Below are 13,396 nucleotides of genomic sequence, written 5' to 3'. Positions count from 1 at the left end.
ATCCTTGCAATGCTTGTATCTCTGGGAGATTGTGCGTCACTGTACTCTTTTATATTTTACAGTAATTACAGCTCCCACACTGGGACTGAATGTTACAGTAAAAGTACCACTCAGTGTAATTTTGACAAAGTGTGGGGTTTTGAGTCACTCCCTAATCCGTATTCTACTACAATTTATATTTATATCATGTGTTTAACATAGTGAAATGTCCCAAGGCACTTCACGGGAGCATTATAAAACAAAGAATGACACCAAGTCACTAAAAAAGATACTAGGTCAGATATTGGTGATGATGTTACAGCGCTGTGAAATTCCTTTGTGTTCCAGTGAAAGCATCAATTGAACAAGAGTAAGATTACACAAAAGTAACTTAAATCTCTGATGTTTTATATACCCTGAATAAATATAATTAGATAATCTACTTCTGGTCTGCTGTGAGAAAGCATTTCTGCTGGTTGGTGAGTCTAGGAGTTGGAGCAGCATCAATAAATTAGAACCTGACCTTTCAGGAGTGAAATTTGGAAACACTTTACAAACAAAGGTTGGTAGAAGTTTGGAACTCATAAACAATAGATACAATATTAATTGTCAACTAGATCGGCGATGGATGGATTTTTGTTAACCAAAGGAATTAAGGGACACAGGCAAGGTCAGGTATATGGAGTTAGATTGCAGATCAGTTATGATCTCTTTGAATGATGGAACAGGCTTGAAAGGCTAAATTGCTGCCACCTGTTCCTATTTTCCTTGATATCCCGACCTTTATGTTCACCTCTTTAATCTTGTATTCTCTGGGCTAATTGGAAACATAGAAACAGGAAGAGACCATTCAGCCCCTTCAGCCTGTTCCACCATTCAATTAGATCATGACTGGCTGTATCTTAACTCCATCGACCTGCTTTGGTTCTGTAACCCTTAATACCCTTAACTAACAAAAATCTATGGATCTCAGTTTCAAAGTTTTCAACTGAATCTCAGTCTCAACAGCTTTTGGGGAGTAATTTCCACTCCCCTTTGTGTGAAGAAGTGCTTCTTGACATTGCCCACAAAAAGCTTAGCTATAAATTTAAGGGTACGTCTCCTTGTTCTGGACTCTTTCTCACTGGGCAACATGCAGCTCCTGGGACATCTGAGATGAAATGCCAAAAAGTAGCTGTAAAACTACTTGAGTGAACTTACTTTGAAAAGTGTGTCTACCACTGTTGTGAGCTTCAATCTTTCTCTTGTTCTGGATAAAGGTCTGTAGCCTATGATCGTACTCTTCTGGGCCATAGTTTTTGTTGTGCTGTTTGCAAAGAATGGAAATAAGTAAATGACCATTTATAAATGCACATTGTTGTTGTTGATTCTATCACACTTTTAATGTAGTAAATTGTCCCAGGGTGCTTCACAGGAGCGATTATCAAATAAAATGTAACACTGAACCAAATAGGGCGATATTAAGACACATAACCAAGAGCTTGGTCACAAAGGTAGTTTTTATAGCATGAAGGGTTAATGTGAAATAGGTGAATATATAGTCAAAATCATCAGTAACGTAAGATCACATGACAACAGGCATGGAGAGAGATAGTTCTATGTAGAGCTTTGTGCTGAGTTTGTGTTGTACATTGTTAGTATAATATTCAATAAAAAGTAGAGTTTACCAACAACCATGCCTCCCGCAGTGTCTGTAAGTCCATACCCACTATTACCACATCTAAGACCCAAGGCTACAATAACAGAGGTTTTAAGGAACATCTTAAAGAGGGAGAGAGAGGTAGCGAGGTAGAGAGGTTTAGGGAGGGAATTCCAGAGCTTAGAATGTTACAGCACAGGAGGACGACAGTTGGGTCATCATGCCTGTGCCAGCTCTTTGAAAGAGATATCCAGTTAGTCCCGCTCCCCTGCTCTTTCCCCATAGTCCTGTAGATTATTACCCTTAAAGTGCTTATTCAATTCCCTTTTGAAAGTTACTTTGGCATGTGCTTCCACTGTCTTTTCAAGCAGCACATTCCAGATCACAACAACCTGCTGCATAAGAACGATTCTCACTTCCCTCTGACTCTTTTGGCAATTACATGAAATGAGCGACCTCTGGTTATCAGATTTCCTGGCAGTGGAAAGAGTTTCTTTTGCAATGCAGATAGAGCTTTCCAGGGTACCTCTGAGATACAACTCAACACACAAGGACATGCTTTGCGGTTCAGTGACTTGTTTTGTAGGCAAACATGTCAAATATTTTGTGCATATGAAGATCCTTGAAATAGCAATTATTTATTAGTGATGTTGGTTTTTGGAGGGTGGTGGGAAGCCCACTGGAACAACCCAATTCTTTCAAAGAGCAAGATTCCCTCAGTACAAAGGGTTATCAAATATAAGCAGTGTTCTAGTGATGCGAGACAGAATATGACTGATGCTGAGAGAAAGACAGGTCATTTGGACAGGAAAAAAACTGCCAAAAAATAGAGGAAAGAAATATTTACCTTGATCATCCATTCTTTGAAAAAACGTATTTCTGAAAAAAAACAAGAAAATTATCCACAGTGAACACTTTTTAACCATTTTTCTTCTCTCTTGTCCTGTAGGTACTGACTTGTTGTTCCACTCAATATTGTCTCATCCCAATCAATATTCTCCCAATCAATGCTATCCCAAGGGACCACCCACATGTATGGACCTCCCAGTGGATAATGTGAGGAGGCTATTAGATTACGGGGGTGGGGGGGGCCTTATCACATTCCGATTTTGTCCTGCCTCTCCAGAGATATTAAGGCAGCTGTAGTGTCTCTATTGCTGCCATAATTGAGTGCAGTTAACAGCCCTGACTGATGGGATCAGTGGAAGGCTTCAATATTCAAGATTGGCTCATATGAACTAGGAGCAGGAGTAGGCCATTTTGCCACTTGAGCCAGCTCCACCTTTTGTTAATATCATGGTTGGTCTGATTGAGGCCTCTACAGTCTTGTCTACTCCCAATACCCTTTGACTCCCTTGTCAGTCAAAAATCCACCTAACTCAGCCTTAAAAATATTCAATGACTCTTCTTTCACCGCTGTCTGGGGAAGAGAATTCCACAGACTAATGGCCCTCAGAAAAGGATTTCTCTTCATCTCCTTAAATGGGAGATCCCTTATTTTAAAACAGTGTCCCCTAGTTCTGGACTCACCCACAAGAGGGAGCATCCTTTCCACATCCACCTTGTCATGACCATCAGGATCTTATGTTTTTTTAAAATATTCATTTACAGGATGTGAGCTTCGCTGGCTGGACCAGCATTTATTGCCCATCCCTAGTTGCCCTTGAGAAGGTGGTGGTGAGCTGCCTTCTTGAACCACGGCAGTCCATGTGGTGTAGGTATACCCACAGTGCTGTTAGGAAGGGAGTTCCAGGATTTTGACACAGTGACAGTGAAGGAACGGTGATATATTTCCAAGTCAGGATGATGGGGTGGCTTGGAGGGAAACTTCCAGTTGGTAGTGTTCCCATGTATCTGCTGCCCTTGTCTTTCTAGCTGGTAGTGGTTGTGGGTTTGAAAGGTGCTGTCCAAGGAGCCTTGGTGAATTTCTGCAGTGCGTCTTGCAGATGGTACACACTATTTTAATAAAATCACTGCTCATTCTTCTAAACCCCTATGGATAAAGGCCCAAGCTGTCTAACCTTTCCTCATAAGACAACACCTCCATCCCAGGAATCAGTCAAGTGAACCTTCTCTGAGCTACTTCAATGCATTTATATCCTTTCGTAAATAAGGAGACCGAAACTGTACACAGTATTTCTGATGCGATCTCACCAACACCCTGTACTTTTATATTCCATTCCCCTTGCAATAAACAACAACATTCAATTTGCATTCCTAATCATTTGCTGTAGCTGCATACTACCATTTTGCGATTCATGTACCAGGACATCCAGATCCCTCTGTACTGCAGAGTTCTGCAATCTCTCACCATTTAAATAATATTCTGCTTTCCTATTTTTCCTGCCAAAGTGGACAAGTTCCCATTTTCCCACATTATACTCAATCTGCCAAATTTTTGCCTACTCACTTAACCTATCTATATCCCTTTGCACACTCCTAATGTCCTCTTCACAACTTACTCTCCTATCTACCTTTGTGTCATCAGCAAATTTAGCAGCCACACATTTGGTCCCGTCATCCAAGTCATTGATATAGATTGTAAATAGCTAAGGTCCCCAGCACTGATCCCTGTGACACTCCACTCATTACTCCCCACTATGTTCTTGCAATCTTCCATGTTCCTGCAATCTTTCACATCTTAAGTTTCAGATCTATTCTCTGTCACAACTGGGAGGCACAGAGTGAAGGTCAAACAGTCTCCAGCCAGGTCAGAGAGAAATATCATCAGGAGAATCACTGAGGTCTGTGCTCAGCCATCTGAGTGATAGGAGAGAGTGAGTGGTGATGCCCTGAGAGTGTGACCAACTTCTGAGCAGGTGTAAGTGTCAGAGAAAGGGGCAAAGATCAAATGTGTGAAAGGTAATTAGGAAAGAGATTGAAATCATTTATTCCTTTTTTTTTGGAGTAAAGCAGGTACAAAAGAGAGAAAGACATCTTGAACTTGAACAGTGCCTTAAACCCAAAGCCCTTTACAGCCAATGAAGTAATTTCCAAGTTCACTGCGGTAATGTCAGAAATGTGACAGTTAGTTTGCACACAGCACAATTTCACAAACTGCAGTGTGATAACAGCCAAAGAGCCTGCTTTGTTATTAATATTGGTTGACGGATAAATATTAGACTGGAAACCAGGAAGAACTCCTATGCTCTTCTCCAAAATAGTGTCATGGGATCATGGCCAAGGGGACTGACGGAACCTTGGTTTAATATCTTATCCAAAATATGGCACCTCTGACAGTCAGCAGCCCGTCAGTAAGACACTGGGATTGTCAGCCTCAATTTTGTGCTCATGTCTCTGCAATGAAACTTGAACCCATGTCCTTCTGATGCAAAGGTAAAAGTGCTCCCTATTGAGCCACAGATAACACTTGAATTCCAACAACCCCAGCCCCTAGTTTTGTACTGTTAAGAGAAACAACATGGAAAAATGGAATCTGTGTAAAAGTGGAAGGAGATCCAGTGTAATGGAAACTCTGGATTCACAGTCTAGGTGCGCACATGAAGTTATGATTTGTGCAAGGGGAACAGGTGGAACTTTCCACATTACTAGTCAGCATTTTCAGAAGAGAAGCGGAAGAAACTGGGAGACCAATGAGACTTATTTATATTCTTAGTGTTTTGCATCCTTGAATTAAAGCCAGATAGTCTGTACATCTACAGTGGTCTGCGTTTAAAAATCAGATAATGGTAGAGCACAAAAGGAAGTCATTTAGCCCATCCTGCCTACGCTGATTGTCTGAAAGAACTATCCAATTAGTCCCACTCCCTATTCTCTCCCTACAAAGCCCTGCACATGTTTCCTTTCCATGTACATATCTAACTTACGTTGTGAAAGCTACTACTAAATCAGTTTCTATCAACCTACAGTGCAACAGAACATAACAGCTCACTGTTACAAAAGATTGGATTTCCAGCAGCTGCAGTTTTTTGCTTTTACTATATTGCTGTTACAAAAGATTCTCCTGACTAAAATCTCCCGTGTTGTACAAATGTAATTAGCTTCCCGAAAGTTGAATGAAATAAACATATCAGTATCCTGTGTTTCGAAAAAGATTTCTGCTTACCTTTGAAAGAAAACTCTGGCAGGCTGCACACAATGTGCGATAGTAGGAAAATTGGGATAAGTGACGTTAACAGCTCCATTTTCAGCAAGCTCTTTGAATAAAGCAGTGGCTGGAAATCCCCTTCTTCCTATTACAGCTTGGTACTTGTACTTCCTCTTACAGTCAGGCAGCTGCAAATTCATAATCAGATGTGAAACTGGGCAGGGTGTTGTATACGTGGAGCTCAGTAACAGCCTCTTTTCTGATTGAAGACCATTAGTGACAAGAGAGGAGGAGACAATAAAACCAGTAAAGCATACTAGTAAATGGAGGATTGTGCAATCTTTGTGGTGTGCTGTGCTTGAGATAAAGATAAAAATTTTGCTAGTTTGGAATTAGTAGTTAAAAGATTATCCTGTGTTTTTCTCCTCTGCTGTTGGTGCCACCAAGTGGTGTGAGGGACACATTGCTGCATAATTAAAACAAAATTACCTGGAAAAACTCAGAACTGTTGAAGGGTCATTCGGACTCAAAACGTTAACTGTGTTCCTCTCCGCAGATGCTGCCAGACCTGCTGAATTTTTCCAGGTATTTTGTTTTTGTTTTGGATTTCCAGCATCCGCAGTTTTTTGCTTTTATCTTGCTGCATAATAATCCTGGCTGTTTTACAAGGTAATAACATCACCTGCAACAATGAAAATAATTGGGTAGAGCTGTATTATATAAACACAGCAATTACAGAATAACAGTACCAGCAAGTTTATTGTGACCTGGGATCCAATTAAACCCAAGACCAAGGACCAAGTTTAGAACTTTAAATAGGTTAATTATATAGGGTGGAATTTTCCGTGCCCGCTGGCGACGGGTGTGATAGGTGGCATGAGTGGACAATATGGCATGATCGGTTTCACAATCGCAGGAAGGCAGGTCATGATTGTCCGCTCAGCCCACCAATGGGTGGGCCACGCTTCCCGCCATCGGTCATCGGGAACCTCATTGTAATATATCAGCATATCATTATTAGGCCATCCTGCCAAGTTCTTGGACCCCCGCTGGATCGTCCATCCACGTCGGCGGGAAAGCACGCTGACGTGTTTCACAATGGCACAGAGGTGACGTGCACTTGGCGGCCTGCACTTTGGGCGAATCGGAGGTGAATGCACAGCAACATTCTGCAGAGCTCGCCAGGGTCACCTGTTGATTTGCTGGCTTCAGGGGTGAGGTTAAGTGTAGCCTTGCCTCTGAGGTGACTTTTGAGGGTGAGGGGGAGTGGTGGGCGAATGCAGCCTTACCTCTGAGGCGACTGATGGCAAGGGGGGGGTGTTGGGCAAGGGCAGCTCTGCCGTTGAATATAGCACACAAGCATTCAGGATGGGGGGGGTGCTAGGGTGGACGAGAAAGTGGCCATGCATTTGGGAAATCTGTAGAAAGTGACCATTCCTCTGCAACTGAGACAGTTCAGGTGCCACCACATTGATATGATTGGGGTTTGGCTCCTAGCCTACCTGCCCACCCAAGCAATGCAGAGGCATCAAAGTGCCACCAAGTTTTGCAGAGCTCCCCTCACCCTCCCTCCAGCCCAGACTGAAAATTCATGAGCACCTTAATGGATTGCAGAACAATTGGACTGCACACTTTATACAATCTCCTCGCTAAAGCTGGCCATGTAGCAGTCATTGCTGGAGGTGCGCACAGCTCCTTGCAATGGCAGCATCCTGGTTTGGACCAGTCTCCCCCATGATTCAAGCTAACAGGGCAGCCATGCAGCGCACTAATCTCTGGCCATCCAAGTGGTGGCCAGCACCTTCTGGGAAGTGTTAAGGGGCCATCACACTTAAATAGGACAGGTTCTTAGTACACCCATGCTAACCACATGTCTCTGTTTTTCATCCTGCAGGAGGAGTACATCAGGGTCATGAAGCCTGATGAACTAGCTGTATGCCTGATGGCCTACAGAGCTTGAAGAAGACGGAGAAGAGAGTAACTGAAACTCCTGGCTGTGCAGAGGCAGGAGCAGCAACCTCAGGAAGGAGGGTTGACTCGGGCTCCTGCGCATGCTGCCCAAGAGCCACAGCTGACGCCTAGTGACACGCTGGATCTATAGACACTGCCTTTCATCCCTGCAGATGACTGAGAACCAGTGTCGCTGAAGACTGTGAATGTCTAGGGAACTGATCGCTCACATCTACCACTTACTGCAGGATTTGGCGTCACGGGGACATGGAGGGCATCCACTGCCAGTGGCTGTGAAAGTGACCACAGAGCTCAAATTCTATGCCAGTGGCTCCTTTCAGGACTTCACAGGTGACCTCTGTGGGATCTCTCAAGCCCCCACCCACAAATGCATCCATGAAGTCACGGATGCCATCTTTGCAAGGGTACACAACTTTGGGCCAGTCTGGTGGAGCCCCGCAGTACCGTCTGCAGAGGGTGTCATGCATAGTTGTTGTCTCCTGTGCCCTTTATAGCCCGGTGCTCCAACGGGGAGATAAGCTGGCTGAGGAGGAGATGGAAGAGCTGCATGTCTCCCCGAATGAGAAGGACGCCGAGGATGAGTCTGAGAAGTTCCTCGGAGGTGACGATGACGGCAATGAGGCCCTCACACTGGCTAGATGAGGCAGGCATGCTTGTAAGACCCTCATAGCTGCTAGATTTGTGGAGGATGATGACGACATACAGTGAGGTAACCCCATAGTTCCTCATCGCATTTGTGAACATTTGATTCAAATCTGGCTTATGACAGTGTAAATACCCTATGTGAGAATGCCCTTGTCACGGAGACGCAGTAGAGGGCCTAATAGTCAGTTGATTGCAGGAGGATGATGAAGACGTGCAGTGAGGACACTCCATAAGTCTTCATATAACCACTGGGAATTTCTGACTCCTGTCTGGCCAAGGGCAGCTCACTTGCACCCCGTGATCAGGGTCACAACATAGAGATGCAGCCATGAAACTTTAGATGCATCTGATGCTTTGTCTGACTTCAGCACCTGAGTCCTTCGGGAGCTGGAGCACAGCATCAGTGGTCACAGATGCTGAAGAGATGGGGGCCAGCCCCTCCATAAAGGTACTGAGAGCTCACCAAGAGAATGAGAGAACTCTGTGGCACCTGCCCACTATATTCTGGCAGCAATGACAAGCACCGCTGAGATGCAGGTGTCAGTCTCCAGGGAGTGTGAGGCCAGACCATCACTTTGGCCTGAAGGCTGCACAGAGCACAGGGAAGAGGCCCTGGACTGAGAGATGTGCCTTTATCTTGTGCAGAAAGGTTTCACATCTGAGTGACAAGAACAATGCTCATCAGAACAAGGAACCATAGGCAGGGAGACATTCTTGGGAGTTTATTGACAATAGTGAACAATGTTCGAGTGATTAACACCCATTCCCAGGCTGTGTAACTAATTCTCTATAACCATCCTAATCCTGCCATTGTGCCTTGGTGCTCCCCGGACATCCACTGCAGAGGTGGAAGCAGTCTGCTGACTGCAATGCCCTGTCTGTGATCACTTTGGCGGGCGTCCTCTTGAGGGCCGAGACTTGGAGGACCCCGGCTTGCTTTGAGGGTCCTGCTGTGTGGCAGTGGCACCCTCCTTGTCCTGCGGAGCTAGAGCTGCTGAGGTCACAGGAAGAGGGGAATCAGATGGGCCAGACATTCCTGGAGTCACCTGGATGGAAGGGCCTGGAGCATGCAGCTGTGGATCTCCTTCCTGGGTGCCCGGGGGCCCCAGGCTGACTCCTTGAGGAGCAGGAGTAGCTGGAGTGAGATTGAGCTGCCCAGCATCCCTCTCGTGTACACACTGTTGGAGGCCGACTATGACATCAGCGATGGAGTTGAGCCCGTGCAGCAGTGCAGGAGCGAAGTCCTGGGCCAAAGTTTCCATGGCGGCCGCTACCCAACAGTGTTGACCTCGGTGTGTTGCAATGCTGGTGCTATCACCTCAGACTGAAGACTCCTCCATTGTGTCTTGCAATCTGAGGAGTGCAGTGGACATCCCTTCCTGATGTTCCTGAGCTTGCCTTTGCAGCTCCAGCAACTGTGACATGACCGAGTCCAGACACTCGTCATCTGATTTGGACTCAGTAACATCCTGGCCCCCAGCAGTCCTCCGAGTGCCGGACACCTGGGAAGTCCCTGCCGCTGCCTGAAGGGGATCAGAGAGTGTGATGTGCTCACCAGATTGTAATCCCAAGGCTACTCTAAAGCTATGTCCCACTGAGGTGTGTGTCTCTGCACTGGTGGAAGGTGTGGCTGAGTGCCGTGATGGGACTTCAGGGAGGGTGCCTCCAGATTCCTCTTCAGAGATTTCTTCGGGGCTTGATTAGAGGCCCTGGGTCATGGACTCTGTTGGCTGTTTGGCAGTTGTGCCTGTGAAAGCAAGGAGAGATAATTCGTGCCTGGCAGTGCTGTGGAAGATGACTCATCACTCACGGCATGGTCACTTGATGGATTCTGCACTGCTGGATCCTCACTTAGTAGAGGAGCGCTGACCTCACCATTAACACAGGCTCCTTGTTGGCCAGCTGGATGGCTCTGTTTTCAAAGTCCGTGAGGACCCTGATTTTGGGCTTTCCACCACTGGTCAGCGATCTCTGTCTCTTGTGTGCCAGCTTGTCCTGCATGGATAGAGATGGAGAAGGTGTAAGCAGGATGCCTACCAGGCCAGATAACAAGTATGCCTGGCCTGTGTGGGTGTTCAGTGGTCCCATGGATGGGATGAGGACAATGACGGTGGATATGAGAGAGTGTCCAGACCATCCGATTCCACTCTTCCTGTGACCTCAGCAGCTGTAGCTCCACAGGCCACACAGCATGACCTGAAAGCAGGCTGGGGCCGTCCAAGTCTCGGCCCTCAAGAGGATGCCTGCCAAAGTCATCACAGACAGGGTGTTACAGTCAGCAGACTTCCTCCACCTCCCTTGAACTGGCAATGAGTGAGGGCCCTGTGGATGTGTGCTGGGTTTGTGAGTGTGTGCGTTAAGAGTGATGAAAAGACAGACTTACCCTGGCAGAACAGAAGAGCTAATTCATCCTCTTGCGGCACTAGGTGGCTGTCCTCTTCTGAAGGGCGTTGGCGCTGTCCACCACTGCCACTGCCTCCCAAGCTGGATGTGTCACATTGCTGCCCACCCTACGGCCAGAGTCAGGCGGTACAGGACATCCCGACGGCCTCCACTGCATCCAAAAGTTGCTCGACAGACCGTTATTAAACCGGGGGGCTGCAGTCTTCTTCCATTTCAGGGCCATGTCCTCCGCGCAGCAGTGGTGAGCTGGAAGCACTGAGATGTGTGCTTGCACCTGGACTTTAAACATGGCGCCCAGCATGATGAAGTGGTGGGGTGATGGCGGGCGGGTGGTTGAAAGCCCACCCACCGTGGAAATGGCGTGTTTCCCGGGAGTGCATAAATAATGAGGCAGGTTTGGGATGATATGGCGTGAAAACCCGCCGGCCACGTCACTGTACCTGCTTGCTACCGCACTTAGTGCAAATTTGGGAAAATTCTGCCCATAGAGTTTGCAGCACAGAAACAGGCCCTTCTGCCCAACTTTCCACACCGATGTTTATGCTACACACAAGCCTTCTCCCATGCTCCTCATCACACACCATCAACATATCCTTCTAAACTTTTCTCCCTCGTATGCTTATATAGCTCCCCATTAAATTCAAAAGGAGATGAGGATAATTGAGGCAAGATTAATGTTGGAGGAGTTTTGTAAGCATTTCAATGGAAGAAAATGGATCACCTTTAAAGAATAATGTAGGGAAAAAGGCAAACCTTCTTTCACTGGAAAGGTCTTTTTATGCTGCACTAACAAGAGAATTGCAAGAGAAGAGCTGGGAACGTTAAAAGATAATCTTGCATCTGATGATGAGGACAAGGTTTGACAAGAACCTCCCCTTTTCTGTTATCATATTGTCAAGATCTCATAAAACTTAAACCTTGTGCACTGAGGTTTAACCGGGTTTTTAACAGGTGACCTGAATAATAACTACTGCTAAACAACTGATCTGGTGCTGAAAAAGTAATGGAATGTTGTTATATTTCTCCACTATGATTAGTCACCAGATTTTTAAAATTAGATTTTTAATTTTCTTTTAAAGTTCGTTTATGATGCATATGAATTAGGAGCAGGAGTGGGCCATTTGGCCCGGTGGGCCTGCTTCACCATTTGATAAGGTCATCGCTGATCTGAATGTGGCTCCCACTCTAATTTCCTGTCTGCCTTCCATAACCTTTGACCGCCTTGTTCATCAAGAATCTATCTAACAGCCTTAAAAATATTCAAAGACCCTGCTTCCACTACTCTCTCGGGTATAGAATTCCACAGACTAATGATTATCTGAGAGAAAAATTTCTCCACATCCCCATCTTAGATGAGCAACTCCTTATTTTTAAACTGTAAACTCTAACTCTTTCTCCCACAAAGGGAAACATCCTCTCGGTGTACAACCTGTCAAGTCCCCTCAGGATCTTATATGTTTCAATAAGATCACTTCACATTCTTCAAAACTCCAATGGATACAGGGCAAACTGTCGAACCTTTCCTCATAAGACAACCCCATCATCCCAGGAATCAGTCAAGTGAACCTTCTTTGAGCTGCTTCTATGCAATTATATCTTTTTTTAAGTTAGGAGAACAAAACTGTATGCAGTATTCCAGACATAGTCTCATCAATGGCCTGTAGAACTGTAGCCAAACGTTCCTATTTTTATACTTGCGATAAACACCAACATTCTGTTTGCCTTCCTAATCACTTGTTGTACCTGCATACCAACTTTTTGCAATGTGTCAGGACATCCAGATGCCTCTGTACTGCAGAGTTCTGCAATCTCCCTCTATTTAAATAATGTGTTGTTTTTCTGTTCTTCCTGCCAAAGTGGACAAGTCCACATTTACACACATTATATTCCATCTACCCACTCACTTAACCTATCTATATCCCTTTGCCTTATGTCCTTTTCACAATTCAACCTCTTACCTATCTTTGTGTTTCAGCAAACTTAGCAACCATACATTCTGTTGTCGGAGATTAATCACACCGAGGCATCATTAATACATAGAAACCCCATTTATTACTTGTGTACAAGGGAGAACAATACAGTGAGAGTTATTGTACTGTATCCAAGCAGAATACACAAACACTTGCTTAAAAGCATTTTACAACCAGTCAGTAAATTTTGCACATCTCAATTCACTTATTTGCATACGTTAATGACCAATCCATGTTCCAGTAAATTTCCATTCCTACACCACAAGTGCAGTTGTTTATAATTTGACTATCACAACTTTGATTACATTCGGCCCAAGAGAGAGGCACATGGAACGTCTCAAGGCCCATCCTGCTCTAGTGGTCAGACAAGATGCTATCGTTCTTCAAGGTTGCAGTATTTTTCTCTTAGGCTTAAGCATTTAATTCAATTTCTCCATTAACCCTTTCAATACTGAGTGGGCTCCCTATAGTTGTCTAGGCCACCACACGGTCATTTCATCCAAGTCATTGATATAGATTGTAAACAGTTGAGGCCCCAGCACTGATCGCTGTGGCACTCCACTAGTTACAGCTTGCCAACCCGAAAATGGTCCACTTATGCCTACTCTCTGCTTCCTGTTAGATAACCAATCCTCTGTACATGCTAATATGTTACTTCCTACACCATGAGCTCTTATTTTTTGTTGTAACATTTGATGTAGTACCTAATCAAATGCTTTATGGAAATCCAAGAGCTGCACA

General features: G+C 45.1%; 1 protein-coding gene across 1 annotated transcript in view; it reads right to left on the bottom strand.

Moving 5' to 3' along the window:
* ctsh (cathepsin H) overlaps positions 1–5,904 on the bottom strand; it is a 29,226-nt gene extending 23,322 nt beyond the window's left edge. Inside the window, exons 1-3 of the mRNA XM_041175212.1 lie at positions 5,685–5,904; positions 2,466–2,497; positions 1,180–1,285 (exon numbers count right to left, since the gene is read on the bottom strand). Of these exons, the coding sequence (XP_041031146.1) occupies positions 1,180–1,285; positions 2,466–2,497; positions 5,685–5,763 (217 nt within the window). The 5' untranslated portion in view covers positions 5,764–5,904. The remainder of the gene's footprint in view (positions 1–1,179; positions 1,286–2,465; positions 2,498–5,684) is intronic.
* Between the last annotated feature and the right edge of the window lie 7,492 nt (positions 5,905–13,396).

This window comes from Carcharodon carcharias, chromosome 26 (genome assembly GCF_017639515.1).
Source record: "Carcharodon carcharias isolate sCarCar2 chromosome 26, sCarCar2.pri, whole genome shotgun sequence".
Lineage (NCBI taxonomy): Eukaryota > Metazoa > Chordata > Chondrichthyes > Lamniformes > Lamnidae > Carcharodon > Carcharodon carcharias.
Note: the sequence above shows the minus strand (reverse complement) of the source record. Positions and strands in the feature narration are given on the sequence as shown.